This window comes from Sinocyclocheilus grahami, unplaced genomic scaffold (genome assembly GCF_001515645.1).
Source record: "Sinocyclocheilus grahami isolate Dianchi unplaced genomic scaffold, SAMN03320097.WGS_v1.1 scaffold294.1, whole genome shotgun sequence".
Classification (NCBI taxonomy): Eukaryota; Metazoa; Chordata; class Actinopteri; order Cypriniformes; family Cyprinidae; genus Sinocyclocheilus; species Sinocyclocheilus grahami.
In genome coordinates this window covers 1,413,773-1,430,567 of record NW_015505473.1, presented here as the reverse complement: position 1 = coordinate 1,430,567, position 16,795 = coordinate 1,413,773, and the positions used below count along the sequence as shown (strand labels likewise).

The 16,795-nt window shown below is 36.1% G+C and overlaps 3 protein-coding genes across 3 annotated transcripts in view; all 3 read left to right on the top strand.

Moving 5' to 3' along the window:
- The window catches only part of LOC107600893 (protein ERGIC-53-like), a 14,981-nt gene extending 12,624 nt beyond the window's left edge, over nt 1-2,357 (top strand). The window contains exons 11-13 of the mRNA XM_016292870.1: nt 1,121-1,280; nt 1,326-1,447; nt 1,801-2,357. Coding sequence (XP_016148356.1) covers nt 1,121-1,280; nt 1,326-1,447; nt 1,801-1,837 — 319 coding nt within the window. The 3' untranslated portion in view covers nt 1,838-2,357. The remainder of the gene's footprint in view (nt 1-1,120; nt 1,281-1,325; nt 1,448-1,800) is intronic.
- Nucleotides 2,358-8,182: 5,825 nt separating this feature from the next.
- Nucleotides 8,183-11,648, top strand: cplx4a (complexin 4a). The gene is made up of 3 exons (XM_016292884.1): nt 8,183-8,732; nt 10,058-10,145; nt 10,859-11,648. The coding sequence occupies exons 1-3, from the start codon at nt 8,569-8,571 to the stop codon at nt 11,084-11,086; spliced, it is 480 nt and encodes a 159-aa protein (XP_016148370.1). The 5' UTR covers nt 8,183-8,568; the 3' UTR covers nt 11,087-11,648.
- Nucleotides 11,649-14,141: 2,493 nt separating this feature from the next.
- Nucleotides 14,142-16,795, top strand: LOC107600943 (retinal homeobox protein Rx3). Its single transcript, XM_016292947.1, has 3 exons — nt 14,142-14,493; nt 14,927-15,150; nt 16,146-16,795. The coding sequence occupies exons 1-3, from the start codon at nt 14,268-14,270 to the stop codon at nt 16,566-16,568; spliced, it is 873 nt and encodes a 290-aa protein (XP_016148433.1). The 5' UTR covers nt 14,142-14,267; the 3' UTR covers nt 16,569-16,795.

The window sequence follows — 16,795 nt, the reverse complement described above, 5'->3', positions numbered from 1 at the left end:
ATGTGGTGTGTCTCTGTTTTGTTGTCCTGTGATACCTGCAACTTTGTTTATGTGTGTTTTGTATATGTATTATGCAGTGGTCAGAATTGGCTAGAAACGGCTCTGTATATATATATATATATATACACCATACACACACACACACACAAAGAAAAACAAGTAGATAGAATAGAAAAAATAGAAAGCTAGTGTTTGTTTGTTTTTGTTTTGTTTTTTTAATAAAAAAAATAAGATAAATATAGATAAAGTAGAATTAAAATAGAATAGAAAGTGTTAGAGTTAGAGGGTCAAATAAAGGTGGAACAGATGTGTTTTTAGTCGTTTCTAATATATATTAATATTAATATAATTATTTATATATTTTATATATATTTTAATAATAATTTATATTTTTTAATATAATTTATATTAATATTATTAATAATATATATTCGAATATTAGTGTCATGGTCATGTAAAACTGGTAAAAAAAATAGCTGGCAATTTTAAAATTGTATTTCCAGTCTTGGATTTTTGTTTTGTTTGTTTTTTTTTTTAAATGTGAGAAGTCGTATTGAAAAAAATATCATATTAATCCGTTTCTCTACACGAGCGCTCAGAAAGGTGAATTATCCATTGAAACGTATTGAAATGTCAGAATGTTGTTTGTCTTTTTGGAGACCATTATATATCGATATGTATAATTGTTTAAGTCTATTAGTTCCAAAGATTGGTGCGTGACTTGCTGCAATTTTTTAATGCTTTGAGTGAGGATAGGAAATGCCTAATGCTCATGTCTACAATAGAGAAATAATGTCATGAAATCCAAAAAGCATGAGCTTTGTCTTAGGAATCAGATCAGATATTCTAAGCTTAATGCTGTTTTATGCATTTAAAACCTAGATTAAGTCTTGTGACACTCAGTCTCAGAGGAATTGATTGTTTGATAAGATCCTCTTGTATGACATACTGTTCCCTTGTATGTAAACAGGCAGAAAACAATCTGCATCTGGCATGCAATTTTCTTCTTGAACAATTAATAGTACTTTACATGCCATCTGAATCATGAATGTTTTTGCCGTTTTTAAAATGGCAATTGAAGCGTTGCACTAATGTTGTAATGTTGTGTTGTGGTTTGTAGGAACTCATTGTCAGGCTCACTTAAGCAGCTGGCAATGGGTCAGCAGCAGGGCAGCGCAGGCGGACTAGGATCATATGAGACAGTCCAGCATTTCAATGACATCAAGGAGCATTTGCATGTCGTCAAGAGGAGCATCGAGCACATCATTCAGAAAAATGTGGTAAGTTCAAAATAAACCAACATTTCTGATATAGACATTCCTTAGAATCCTGCAGAGAAAGTGAAGTGTCCTGAACTTCCTGCTTTACCCCCCTGCCTCTCTACCACACACTTTGTGATCTTCATCGTCGTTCAGTCCCTCCTCTTCTTTGGCTACGTTATGTACAAGTGAGTGAATTTTGATGTTGCAGTCTTCATGCAAAGCTCTTTAAGAGGTATGTAAATGGTAAGAGAGTTTCTGATTGGGTGCTTCATTAAGCTTCAGCTGTTGGCTTCCTACAAAGGCTTCCTCAGACATTTTGATACTGAAATCTCTCCCAGTGTCATTAAATTAACAGCTCTCTTGTTCATATAATGAAAAGGCAAGATGGAAATCACTGAAGATGGACATTTTGTGTGCATAGAATGGAACAAATATTAGGACTATTATTAAGGATTGTAAAAGGTTTATTTTGACAAAATCGAGAGTTACCATTTACTTATTTTTCTTTTTTTTTTTCTTTTTTTTTTCCTACTTCCAGGAGTCAGCAGGAAGCAGCAGCTAAGAAGTTTTTTTGATGATTTGTAGCTCTTGGTAAACACAGCACATGTAAATTGTCTATTTTTGTGAATTTCCAGTTTGTTTGTTTTCTGTTTGCAAACTGTAAATTATTATACTTGAAAACTGAAGTATTTTGTTTGAGATTAGTTTTTTTTTTAATTCTGGATTTTTAATTTGATCAGAGTTGTACAGGAATGAATGACCGCTTTTTTCAAAGTGTGTGTGGCATTTGCAATGGAAGATTCCTGAATATGATGTAATATATTCTTAAGAGGTCTGACGTTATATTTACTGTTCAATACTGGTCCAGGAATCATTTCATAAACTCAATCACTGTACCAGGAATGTTCTGAACTGTGGTAAAAAAAGAAAAGAAAAAGTATTGCAACAGGATCAAGTGTTTTAACGCATTCGCTTTGGTAATAACTTTACAATAAGGCAGTTTTTTTCTCAAAAAGTGTTAAAGCTTTATTGTATTGGTGAAAGCAAGAACCTAAAGTTGTGAATGCTTATTTTGAATCTTTAAAAAAAAAAGTTTTTCCTTCTCAAACAATTTACATAAAACACAAATCAAAGACTTTTTGTGTCTTGTTTGTATTAAAAAAAATGTGTATATATATATTTTACATATACACATTTAGCAGACGCTTTTATCCAAATGTGGACAATGGAAGCAATCAAAATCAACAAAAGAGCAATGATATGCAAGTGCAATAACAAGTCTCAGCTTAATGAAGTACACATAGCAAGGTTTTTTTAAATCATATAATAAATAAAAAGAAAACCGATAGAATAGAAAAAGAATAGAGTTAGAGATAGTGTTAGATGCCTTTTTTGCTTTTGTTAATCAGAAGTCAGCTCACTCTGGATAAGTACAGTTCTTGGAGAGAAGGGAGGGTTGTACCAATGATTTATAATAAATCATTGATTTATTATAATAAATAAAAACAAATAGATAGACTGCAAAAGATTAGAGAAGCAAGTGTTAGGTTTTATAAAAAAAAAAAGAAAACAAGCAGTTAGTAAATAGAGTGCAAGTCTGAAAGGGGCAAGTTTTTTTTTTTATAAAGAATAGAATTAGAATAGAGAGTGCTAGAGTTAGAGGGTCAAATAAAGATGGAAGAGATGTGTTTTTAGTCGTTTCTTGAAGATGGTTAAGGACTCAGCTGCTCGGACTGAGTTGGGCAGGTCATTCCACCAGGAGGGAACAGATCATTTAAATGTCTGTGAAAGTGATTTTGTGCCTCTTTGGGATGGCACAATAAAGCGCCGTTCACTTGCAGAACGCAAGCTTCTAGAGGGCACATAAGTCTGAAGTAATGAATTTAGGATATATATATATATATACATACATTCATACAGTGCCTTGTGAAAGTATTCAATTATTTTTCTCGTTTTGTTGCAGCCTTATGTTAAACTGCTTTAAATTACTTTTTTTCTCCTCATTAATATACACTCCATACACCATAATGACAACGCAAATAACAGGTTTTTAACATCTTTGCAAATTTATTAAAGATAAAAAAAACTTAAATGATCTGGGACAGTTGAAATTTAACTCAGGAGCATTAATTTTGCTTGTAAATGTTACCACACTTTGAGTGACGCTAACCTGTGGCGAATTCAATTGAATGGGTATGATTTGGAAAGGCGCACACGACTTAATAAAAGGTCTAACAGCTGAAAATGCATTTTAGAGCAAAGACCAAGCCCTGAGGTAAAAAAACAAACAAAAAAAAAAAACTGAAATTTAACTCAGGAGCATTAATTTTGCTTGTAAATGTTACCACACTTTGAGTGACGCTAACCTGTGGCGAATTCAATTGAATGGGTATGATTTGGAAAGGCGCACACGACTTAATAAAAGGTCTAACAGCTGAAAATGCATTTTAGAGCAAAGACCAAGCCCTGAGGTAAAAAAACAAACAAAAAAAAAAACCTGGCTGTAGAGCTCAGAGACAGGATTGCATCAAACCACACATCTGGGGAAGAGTTCAGAAAAAAATTCTGCTGCATTGAAGGTTCACAGAAGCATGTAGCCTCCATTATCCATAATGGTAGACATTTGGAACAACCAGTACTCTTCCTACAGCTGGCCTCCTGGCAAAACTGAGCAATTGATGGAGAAGGATATATATATATATATATATATATATATATATTAATTTTGCTTGTAAATGTTACCACACTTTGAGTGACGCTAACCTGTGGCGAATTCAATTGAATGGGTATGATTTGGAAAGGCGCACACGACTTAATAAAAGGTCTAACAGCTGAAAATGCATTTTAGAGCAAAGACCAAGCCCTGAGGTAAAAAAACAAACAAAAAAAAAAAACCTGCCTGTAGAGCTCAGAGACAGGATTGCATCAAACCACACATCTGGGGAAGAGTTCAGAAAAAAATTCTGCTGCATTGAAGGTTCACAAATTCTGCTGCATTGAAGGTTCACAGAAGCATGTAGCCTCCATTATCCATAATGGTAGACATTTGGAACAACCAGGACTCTTCCTACAGCTGGCCTCCTGGCAAAACTGAGCAATTGATGGAGAAGGATATATATATATATACCATACACTCTTAAAAATAAAGGTGCTTCACGATGCCATAGAAGAACCTTTTTGTCTAAATGGTTCCATAAAGAACCTTTAACATCTGTTTCACAAAAGGTTCTTTGTGGCAAAAGAAGGTTCTTCAGATTATAAAAAGGTAAGAAAGAGATGGTTCTTTAAAGAACCTTTGACTGAATGGTTCTTTGTGGAACCAAAAATGGTTCTTCTATGGCATCGCTTGAAGAACCTTTTGAAGCACCTTTATTTTTAAGAGTGTAGATCATTTCTGCCTGTTGCTAGAGTATATTGTAATATAATTGTCAGCTCACAGTGTGTAAATGAGTAGCAGAAGTGCGGCTGGAGGCTTTGAGCTCCTGGATGCAGATGTAACTCTGTCTGACAGGGCCGGCGGCCTCATGCGGGGGATTATGTAAGAACCCCAGCCGTGAGCCATAGCGCTGCTCTATGGAAGCTTCTATGACCCGGGCCATCATTAGGGATTAGATCAGAGACAGAAGGCTTTAACACACTTTAATGTTTAATAAATGTTTTCTTATGGGAAATGTTAGCAATCTAGCTATTTTATGATCTTGTTTTGTTTTATTTTTCACTGTAGTTCTCTGTAGCAAAAGAACATAAATAATTGCAATCCAGATGTTTTGAAAAATACAGACTGATCAGTTTATGGTGGGATAAGTGTTTTGTTATGGGAAAAGTTAAATGTAGCTATTTTTAGTTTGTTTTGATGGGATAAGTATATTATTTTAGGAAATGTGGCTTTTTCATTTTATTTTTTTATTTTATTTCTCTTTGTTTATCTGTAGTGGAAGAACAAAAACAATTGCAATCCAGAATATTTAGAAAAATATAGGCTGGTCAGTTTATGATTGCAAAAATATTTTGTTATAGGAAATGTTAGAAATGTAGCTTTTTTATTTTGTTGGGATAAATGTTTTGCTAGAGGAATTGTATTTTTTTTCTCTGTGGTATTATCAAAGCATTGTTTGTTTGAGCATCCTGACCAGCCTGTTTTGGAAATGTTAGAAATGTAGCTTTTTAATTTTATTTTGTGTTGATGGGATAAATATTATGTTAAGGGAAATGTGGCTATTTTATGTTATTTATTTTTCTCTCTGTGGTAATACCAGAGCATTGGTTGTTTGAGCATCCTGACCAGCCTGTTTTGGGAAATGTTAAAAATTAAGATTTATTTTTTATTTTATTTTGTTTTGATGCGATAAATGTTTTAAGGGAATTGTGGCTATTCTATTCTATTCTATTCATCCGGACCAGCCTGCAGGCAATCACTGATATTATACCAATTGCTACATGTTTAATAAAGCAAATTTAGTGTTTATAGTGCCAACATAACTAATCCTCAAATCCTGGTTTACATCTTTTATAGTTTACCTTGGTTTTAAAATGTAAAACAATAATTAGGCCTAATTATACACAAAGTTACCAAAGTTATGATCTGAGTGGTTGTTTGGATGCTAAAGGCCATCAGTGTCCTCGTTACTAGCGTCCATTTGTGACACTAGAGTATTGCGCTGGGATATGCTGATGATTCTTAGCTGATAATCCACCAGCCGTTCCCTCCCTTTGTTTCTCTTCACTCGCAATCACTGCTCTGGCTTGATTGCCTACTCTCGCTCTCTCCCTCGCCCCCTCCTCTGTCTTTTCAGGGGATTACACAGTGACATGTCGTGTACGTTTAGCACATCTGTCACTCCATCCCGCCATGCTGTGCGATCAATCCAGCAAGAGCTCACTGGCCCTAACAGGAGATGCAGTTGTGAACCATTTCAAATGGCCTCCTCTACATTTTAATTACCTAGTTACTTAAGGACACTTTAGTAGTTGCACCCTTTCAAGGCAACCATATTGTCACATGAGGTAAATTCAAATTTTAAGAACTTTGTCCACAACTATTCACTCTTAAAATGACCTTCTCTTCAGGAATAATAGTTTTCTGCATATTTATGTTTCCAATAGACCCATTATTGAACAGTTGTGGGACTTTGGGGGAATTATGTCCTTATTGCTGTAAGTGTCTTAGCCTTGGACAGGCATTGTCAGCTTCAGTTTTGACACTGTCAGAGCTTTTAATAGGAGATAATCGCCTACAATAATAGTTATTTTGTTGGACACTAGTCAAACTACAGTATGAATTGGCCTGAGGTACTTGTCAACTGTGAATAGCTTTTGGTAATTACATTGCTTTTTTTTTTTTTTTTTTACAGCCGTCATGGGAGTTCATAGGAACCCTAGTTTGTAGGTACACCATGCACCTTAAGCTGGTTTAGGGTATTTTTACCATTAGACAATCAGTGTCAGAGCTGTAAAGGGAAATAATCACCTCACAAATGATAATTGTTTTGTAGGACCATAATCGCAACATAAATTGACTTGTGAACCGTGAATAATAAAATAAATGAGACCCTTTCCCTTATGAATTGGCCTGAGGTACTTGTCAACTGGGAATAGCTTTTGGTAATTACATTGCTTTTTTTTTTTTTTTTTTACAGCCGTCATGGGAGTTCATAGGAACCCTAGTTTGTAGGTACACCATGAACCTTAAGCTGGTTTAGGGTATTTTTACCATTAGACAATCAGTGTCAGAGCTGTAAAGGGAAATAATCACCTCACAAATGATAATTGTTTTGTAGGACCATAATCGCAACATAAATTGACTTGTGAACCGTGAATAATAAAATAAATGAGACCTTTCCCTGTTGAAAAAAACAGCATATGCTGGTTAGGTATGTTTTGACGCTGGGATGCTGGATTATGCTGGTCCTTTGCTGGTTTAAGATGGTCCTTTGCTGGTTTATGCTGGTCATGTGCTGGTTTATGCTGGTCCTTTTGCTGGTTTATGCTGGTCATGTGCTGGTTTATGCTGGTCCTTTTGCTGGTTTATGCTGGTCATGTGCTGGTTTATGCTGGTCCTTTTGCTGGTTTATGCTGGTCATGTGCTGGTTTATGCTGGTCCTTTTGCTGGTTTATGCTGGTCATGTGCTGGTTTATGCTGGTCCTTTTGCTGGTTTATGCTGGTCATGTGCTGGCAAAGGACCATCATAAACCAGCAAAAGGACCATCATAAAGGGGTATAAATGGAAAACCTTTCTGTAGACCTTGCAGTAATTACTTTCAGTTTATGCTGCTCCATGTGCGAATGTTATGCTACATGCCATGCTGATTGGCAAATTTAAGGCCTAAACTGAGTTATTCCTTGTATAAACAGTGCACAAGTTGTCTAATAAGATGTGGTAAACACAGCTTTAAAACGGTCTAAGGTGGTTTGCTGATTTTAGTTGGCTAACAGGCTGGTCAAGTTTAAGTTGTTAAAAGTTGTTAGCTAGTCAGCCTGGAAGATCACAGACCAGTTAAATCAGCCAAACACCATCTTTGCCAGGCGAGGAGAACATCTAGACCACCAGTTTGGTCCCATTGGGAGACCAGTTAACTGTTTTAAACCACCAGAAATCCGTGGTAAGTGATATTTTTTTTATAAGTCAGTAGGCCTATTGTATTTCATGTTTAGTAACCACTATATATTTTTCTACAGTTTTCTCAGCAGACAAGAATTGAAGAACTGCAGAAGCATCTCCTGTTTGCAGGTAAATACAGTGTATGAATTCATAATTCCTGTTCTTCATCTGTGGGACACACAAACAGGTTTATCTTTGCTTCTCTGGGCTCACAAGGGGTATAAATGGAAAATCGGTAACCGGTTGGTTGCGATGCATTGGTCAGTCCCTCATTAAGTAATGTGATTAGCAGTCAGTGGGTGGATGCAACAAACATGACGTCAACAATGGAGACTGCCCTAATCTGCAAAACACAGTTTTCATAGTTTTCAAGTTTTCTCCTACTGTTTTACCTCTAGTTAGAGCTTTTGATTGATAAATGCATTGAGTTCGTTCACTTTTATTGTGTGGAAAAGAGAAAGCCACAGCCATCTGCCTCTCAGTGTAGATGGCCGCATCTTAATCCAGATTATGGCTGCAGCATAAACGTTTTTTTCTTTTTTTCTGGCCGCCATTACTAGTCAACAGTGTGTCCTTGATAACAGACAGACAGGTCGGTTAGCCTAGCTCCAATTAGACCATCTGAGGGACTTCTCTGGACTTTCACCGAAAGATTTCAGGAAATCACAACTTGACGTCAAGCTTGAGACTCCAGCAGGGTAAATAAAATGGCATTTCTAATCAAAAGTATGGTGGGGAACCCACTGAAGGGAATGGGATTTGGAGGAGGAGAGGAAAAGGCTGAGGAAGAAACCCCCAAGGACCCTGCAGCGGCCGCCGGTATGACTAGAGAAGAATATGAGGAGTACCAGAAACAGCTAGTGGAGGAGAAGTAAGTAACATTTGGGCCCCTTGGGCCCTATTTGTGCTTAAAGTACATACTTAGCATTTAATGACCTTGACAAAGTAAATGAAGAATCTTGCATATGCTGTCATGCATATTAAGTTCTGTATTTCTCTTCTTTTTTTTTTTTTCATTATTAATCTCAACTGATAGCATTTCGGTTCTGGATCCTTTTGCATCTTCCACACTTAAAGCTGATGATACATCACCGAAACACTGTAATTCAAATAAAAACTGCAAAGGGAGCTTCAGAGATTATCAGAGCAAGAGCATGATGCAGACTTAATCTTAAAGGCACCTGATATTCTCCATGATGATGAATTTGTGCAAACACCTGCACCTTAACCATCTTGGGTGTAAAAAAGATGATAATGTCAGTGATTAAAGATGAACAGACTCCATGTTGGTATCAGAAAGTAAGCGTCAGGTGCTAGCTGCTAATCAGTCCTAAGAGCAGAGCTTAGCGCGGGCTCCCCTGGCCTTGTTGATCTGGATAATGCTATTTTTAGAAGCAATCATGGTAGAGAATGAATAATGAAAGTATTGGAGAATGCTAGACCTCTGCAGATATAAAATATGAAATTTAGTTATTATTTTCCAGGCCACAGTTGGCAGCCATAAAATCTTTTGCATATATCCTAAAAAGTATATGCAAACTAAAATACATTTTGAATAAGAAAAAAAATATCAATTTCACACATATAGCTTTTGAAACGTGATTTTCCAATCAGTAATTGTACAGGAAAAAGCATCTGAAGCATGCTAATCCCAAGATTTGATATTATTCATGTTCAAAAGAGATGAGATAACAACTCACATCATCAAACTCACTTAAGTAGAAATATGCCTAAACAGATTATTCATACAGTAAACATACATGTCTGCTGTGAGATTACATCTAAACATCTGAAGATCTTTGTGTTGCTTCAGATCAAACATCCACAGGATTTTATTATTTAGTTTTTGCTGGTAAACTAGCTACGAGCTTTGCTTCAAGTATAGCCATAGCACTGCCTGAACAATGCTGTAAGCATCCTGAAGCTCTTTATCTGGAATTAAGCTGTAGTGCTAAACCCCGGAGGTTATTTTATTTTACTGCTACAGTGTTTTGTCACGCATGGATTTTAAAACAAACTGTTGTGCAATGCATGTTTTCCACTGAATTATACATGTGTACGGTGGTATGTTTTTTTACATGAAAATCACAGATTTGTATCACTGTATTACATAGAATTAAAAAAAAAAGATAGATTAAGATGATGTATTTGTTTTAGCAGGTGATAACGTATTGTAAAAACATTTCTAATCCACAGAATGGAAAGAGATGCAGACTTCTTGCACAAGAAAGCAGAGAGGGCGACTCTGAGGGTTTGTCTACGAGACAAATACAGACTTCCTAAAGTAAGAGCCATTTTGCCACTTCTCAAATCCAAAAATAATCTATTTTAATAAGGAAATGTTCTTCAGTTGGCAATTGGCATTAACTTTTTTTCATCAGGATTACTTACATTACCATTCAAGTTTGGGGCCAGTAAATTTTTTATATTTCTTTTAAAAGTCTCCTATGCTCACAAAGCCTGCATATTTATCAGAAATACAAATAGCAACCATGTATACATAAATACACACACATGCATGTATATATTTCAGAATAAAATGCTGTTTATATATTTATTTATAATATATATTATATGAATGTGAATATAGACATGTAAATATTTTCTACATATATACTGTATGTGCTCCCACACACACATATACACAAATGCAGTTTCTCCCATACGGATGCTTTTTTGGCTTTGAGTTCTTGGAACTTCTGATAAATAATAAGAGAGTGAACTGAGGTCTGCGCAAGCCTCCAACCATATTGGCTTTCCTCAACATCTGATCGCCTTTTGTACAGCTTCATTCTCTCTCTTAAATCCTTAATGCATTAATGCAAAAGTAGAGTCTAAAATGTTGGATATTTAAATTAAGTTGTGTGTAACACCCCAAATTCATTGGCTGAGCCAGTGTAAGGCTAGTCGGAAGTAGTTAAATGATCCACATTGTTTTTAGCATTTATGAACATTGGTGGAACTCTGAAAATAACATGGTGTGTATTTACCCCTCAGAGTGAGCAGGACGAGAACATGATCCAGATGGCTGGGGATGACGTGGACGTTCCCGACGAGCTGCTGAAGATGGTGGATGAAGATGCCACGGAGGAGGAGGAGAAGGACTCCATCCTGGGGCAGATGCAGAACTTACAGAACATGGACATGGATCAGATAAAAGAGAAAGCCAGTGCTACACTGACAGAGATGAAGTCCAAGGCTGAGGAGAAGTGTTCTGTCATGTAGCGGTTTAGCAAATTCACACATTTCTACAAACAAGGTCAGGTTCTCGATGCAGTTTTGATACAAAAACCAGGTCGGGTTTTTGAAATACAGTTTTGATAATGAAATTTCATTTGAAAGCATGTCAGAAGAAGTCACTCAAGCTCTACGTTCCTAAAAGCTGCAAGATTCTGGCTCTAGATCAGCTTTTCAGCTTCTCTTGCTTGGCTCCCAATTTCGCTAGGACTTTTTATTTTGTATGTGTTGTTTGAATAAATGATGTTGTAGTCTATTCCCTCCTTTTCCTTTGTTTGTTTTTTGTTTTTTTTGTTGCAATATTACCTGTAAATATATCTAACAAGCATCTAACTTGAACTTGAGGTGGAGAAGCTATGTTTAAATCCCCCTCCTGCTTTTTTGCACAAGGGATGAGACTAATGTTATGCTGTTATTTCTTGTTCATTTTTTTTTGTCTAGCATTGACAAATATGATATTGTAATGCTCATTAGGATTCTTTAGTCATATGTATTAAGTTTTTATTTGAGGTAAATAGGCATGATTCGGATTTGTAAACAGATTAAACACGTGAATAAAACAATAGATGAAAAACTGAGTGCATGCCATGCATTTGTGATCAAAATAAGTACATGTCTGTGAGATTTTCTTGGCTATAACAACTTATTGTGTCAACGTTTTATACCATGTAGCTTTATCTTTACAAGAAAACAACTAAATCCGGTAAAAAAAACAAAAAGGTCTGGTCTGAAAAACAGTTTATTTAGCTACTCACATGACAAGTTGTTACCACATGATTAGACAGGAGAAAAATATTAAATTAATCTAAGTTTATTGAAAAAGAAAGGCTTTGGACTTTTAAAGATTACCTGCTAATAGGATCATCAGGTCTGAGACAAGTTAAATGATTTCACTAGACATAGTAGCATTGCAATCTTGTGTCTTCACATTATGTGACCTCGTATTACTTAATTTTTATTTGTTTGTTTGTTTAATTTAAATTGTATTTTTTTTGTCATGCCAATGCAGTAAAAAACTAAAACTAAAAAGGTACAATAATATATTAATATAATCATTGATTGAATGAATAAATAAAATAGTCAAATAGTCATTTTTAAAGCGTTAATCAACACATGGGTTGGAGCCTGGTCTCATGAAAATGCGTATAAATAGTACGCCAAATAAAAACGAAAACTCGTGGTATTGATACTCAAAAATGGACTTTGGCGTGTATATGCTACGCGACGGGTAGGTTTAGGGTTGTGGGGTAGATGCGTATCATATGTACGCGAAAACTGCGTATCATATGCACGCCAACAAATTTCGTGTCATATGCACGCGAAAACTGCGTATTATATGCACGCGAAACACATGCATATCATATGCACGCCAAAGTACATTTTTGCGTATAAATACCACGAGTTTTCGTTTTTATTTGGGGTACTATTTATACGCACTTTCATGAGATCGGGTTGAATGTTCTTGTATTTTACGGTGTGTTTTTGTTTTTCGAGTATAGACCTGTGTGTGCGTGTGTGTGTATCGTTGAATAAATCTGGAAATACCAACATTATCTGTTGTAATTAGGGAAAAGCCAAGCAGTTGAAAGGATTTGTGCTGTTTTGGATAGAGTGGGGAAAGTGTGTAATCCCCTCAAACCAGCGTGTGTCCTGCGGATTATCAGACTGCTGTCAATCTTTGTTCGGAGCTAATTACACGTATCCATTCAATATTGAGGAAGTTTGCAAATTCTTCCAATTAACTGAACCTCAATTGTAGGCTAGCTCTCAGGGGTCGCGCGCTTGCTGCTTGAGATCGCGTTTTGTTCATGTAACAAAATCCCCTAATGACCGAAAGCACTCCACGGCCGAAGTGTAGGGCTAAAGTAGTCCTTGGTGGTGTTTTATCGTTTTAGAGTTGTAATTAGTTAGTTAGGCTGCTTAAATGTTTGACCACCAAAACGTACGATCATTTAATTCTACCGATGCTTATTGACTTATTCCGTTCGTTATACCCGACGTTTAATTGATTTCATTTCATAAACAGACTAAATAAAAACATTTATCCTAGAAATGATGTATAAACTAAACTTTGTTTTTACTTTATTTTATTTATTTATTTGTATATAGCCTTGCCTAGAAGACTATAATTTTTAGTAACAACCTTTAATTACAATGGTCGCCTAACCCTTGTAAATCGCGGAGTGTTAAGTTAACACATTTTGCTTAAATGTCTGTAACATTTATTAATTTTATTTTATTTGTATCTTTGATGTAATATTTCCATATTTAGTTGCAACGAATTAGTATAAAAATCTACAACCTAAACTGTGCAAAATAATTTCAAGTATAAAGTGTTAAGTTAAACGTTTTGTATAGCCAATTAAATTAAACAAATGTAGAAATAGGCCTAGCCTATATGTGTCGGCCATAAATGCCATTCATTTATTTTATAGTTTTTAGTTTATTTATTTATTTTGTCCTGTAAATCCTTATTTCCAAACAGAGACATTCAGCTTACTGTCACCTCTAAGGGAGTGTTATGACCGTAATTTCACTTTAACATGGAATTTCCTTCAAACGGTGTCAGACAAAGCTTTTAAAAACTTTCATTTTTGTAGTTTTATTTAATTTTTTTATTGATTTTTTTCTGAAAATAGTGTAGAATAGGCTACAAATAACTATTTGGGCGCGAGTGTTACCACAGAACAATTTGATAAACTACCATTTTTAATGGCATTTGCGCGTACAGAGATCTTGATCGGTTTCGGCACCAAAGATTTAATCCCGGCCCCAGTTCCTCTTATTTCTACAGGCCATCATGGTCAAGACATCTGGAGTGGGAAAAGATGATTTAAGATTTATGTAAGGCGGTTTATAAAGCTGCTATTATGCCCACAAGGATCTCTGGGAGGAGTTAAATGCTCGGGGACAATACTACATCCCTCACTCCGGCCAAGCTGACGTTTCTTGACGTGTCGAAGGGGATGTCACTCACACAATAGAGTCCCGGTCGAGAGGGATCCATATAAGGCCCCTGGGGGCCACTGCAATCCTCAGTGTGTGCAGGACCACTACTGGAGAAAGTTGCATCTGCTGGAACAGCCTGGACTATTGGAAAGAGAGTGTATTGCATAGGAAAACAGGGGGAATCCTTAGAGCTTTCTTTTTTTCTGAAACTAAACGTTCGATGAAGCTTGTTGGATCTCAGTCCCCAGACATGGAAGAGCGTCTCTCCCCATCCGCGCGCTTGGTGCGCAGTCCTGGATCCCAAACGAGGATCCACAGCATTGAGTCCATTTTGGGATTTAAAGGAGAGAATATCTTCCACCCGGCGTTTTCTTATGGATCCGGGAAGCCGGTCAAAGAACCTGAGCGTTTGTCTTCCCCCAAAAAGTCTTCCAAAAACTTTGATGGTGAGTTCTGAGTTTAAAACGGGACCTTATTGCAGCACTTTATACGAAATGTTATTTTTTAAAGTCATGAATAAATATCTACAGGTACATAATAAACATTAGAATACTGATATACGTCTATATGAAATCTATATGAAAATGATTTTTAGTTGAAAACGAAAAAAGGATGTTTAAAACGTGTTTGAAAAACAAGGAAAAGAAACAAAAAGTGTTACATTTCTATTTTATTTAAAAAATACTAAAATATTATTGATCAAATATGACGACGTCAAAATAGTTATATGATGCTGTTAGATATATGAATAACCGTTTAATGACTTTTGAGTGTTTTCGTGTGATGTTAAAAAAGGACAATAATTATATGCGTGAATGTAAATTGAAATATGAACACGTCACGGCTTCTCGAGGAAAACCCTGCATTGTTTTTCTACAGGTGTCTGTAGATCCGCCGTCTTCAGTCCGGATCTGCCGGATGCGGATGCTGCTAAATTGTCGGATGATGAAAATCCGAAGAAAAAGCACCGGCGGAACCGGACCACGTTCACCACCTTCCAGCTGCACGAGCTCGAGAGAGCTTTTGAGAAGTCGCATTACCCTGACGTGTACAGCAGAGAGGAGCTCGCGCTCAAGGTCAACCTGCCGGAGGTTCGCGTGCAGGTGAGCGCAGCATACAGCACACACACGACCCGTGTATTTGAGAAGAAGAATGACACGCTAGCAATAGGATCGCTTTATTTAATAGATCACTGTTCAAGACCTTTCCTCACTGATCCCTTGCAAAGTTAATCAAAACTATTTCTAGCACAAATTCAAGGCAAGAAATCATGTTTTCGTTTTATAAATAATAATAAAATAGACTAAAACAAAATGCAATAGGAATCGAAGCAACCAGGGAATTTGTTTCTTGACATTTTAATGGCAAATAGCAATTGTTATTTTGACCACCAAAAAACTTTAAAAGTGAATTTTAACAAATAAATCTTGTATTCCATTCATTAAAAGTAAAACTTGACAAATATAGATGGTAAGAGAAATGTAGCCTTGATTTTATTGGGATATAATATTCTGATTTAAAATATTATAAAGTCATTTTAGTGACAGCTAATAAAATGTGGCTAATATATATTTGTTTTCAAATATCTGAACCTTCTGTGTAGCAAATTAAGATTTTGGACATTAGTAACTGGTAGAAATCATTGTAATATAACATTACATATAATATGTAAAAAAAAATTGTACAAATATAATACAATTTAATCAAACATATATCGACTTTTTGCAAGTTTGTTTGAAGGGTTTTTGCGAACTATGAACATTTGAACTTTTTTCCAAGTGTATTTGAAAGGTGTTTTGTGAATTATTCATTTATAACATTGTAATATATATTACTTTAATATGTAAAAAATTATATTATACAATTTAATCACAAACTTACTTTTTCACCAGTGTATTTTGAAGGGTTTTTTGCAAATTATGAACATTTGAATTTTTTTGCAAGTGTGTTTGAGTTTTTTTTTATATATATATATTTGGAAGGTTTTGGCTAATTATGAACATTAGATCTGCACTTTTCTATATCTTCCCTCACAGTTGGACTTTTAAACATGTTACTTCTGCATTCTAATGTAAATCCTTCCTATGCCAAATTTCAGGTTTGGTTCCAAAACCGCCGTGCAAAGTGGCGACGTCAGGAGAAGCTGGAGGTGAGCTCCATCAAGCTGCAGGAGTCCTCCATGCTGTCCATCCCCAGATCGGGACCACTGTCTCTGCCGTTAGAGCCCTGGCTTACTGGACACATCACCTCCTCCAGCTCTCCCCTGCAGTCCCTGCCCAGCTTCATCACCCCTCAGCAGGGAGTACCAGCCAGCTACACCCCTCCACAGTTCCTCGGCTCATCCACGCTCAACCACCCTCTGCCCCATATAGGAGCGGTGTGCCCCCCTCCACCAGCGTATCAGTGCTCAGGCTTTATGGATAAATTTACACTAGAAGAAGCAGACCCACGAAACACAAGTATCGCCTCGCTAAGAATGAAAGCGAAAGAACACATCCAGTCTATAGGGAAGACGTGGTAGACTGAGGAGGATGCTGGACTGAGACACTCAGAGACTTGTTTGCATCTCCTTTAACTTTCTAAATCAGACTCTGTTTGAAGAGAAGTGGTTTTCACATCTGTCTGTGGTTCAGAAAACTCAGAGTTTTGACAAGCTTTGTAAAACAAATTCACTGTACGTTGCTTTTTACATTACATCTTTTTTTGGTTCATTTAATAAAGCTTCCTCAAATACGCGACCAGACCTAA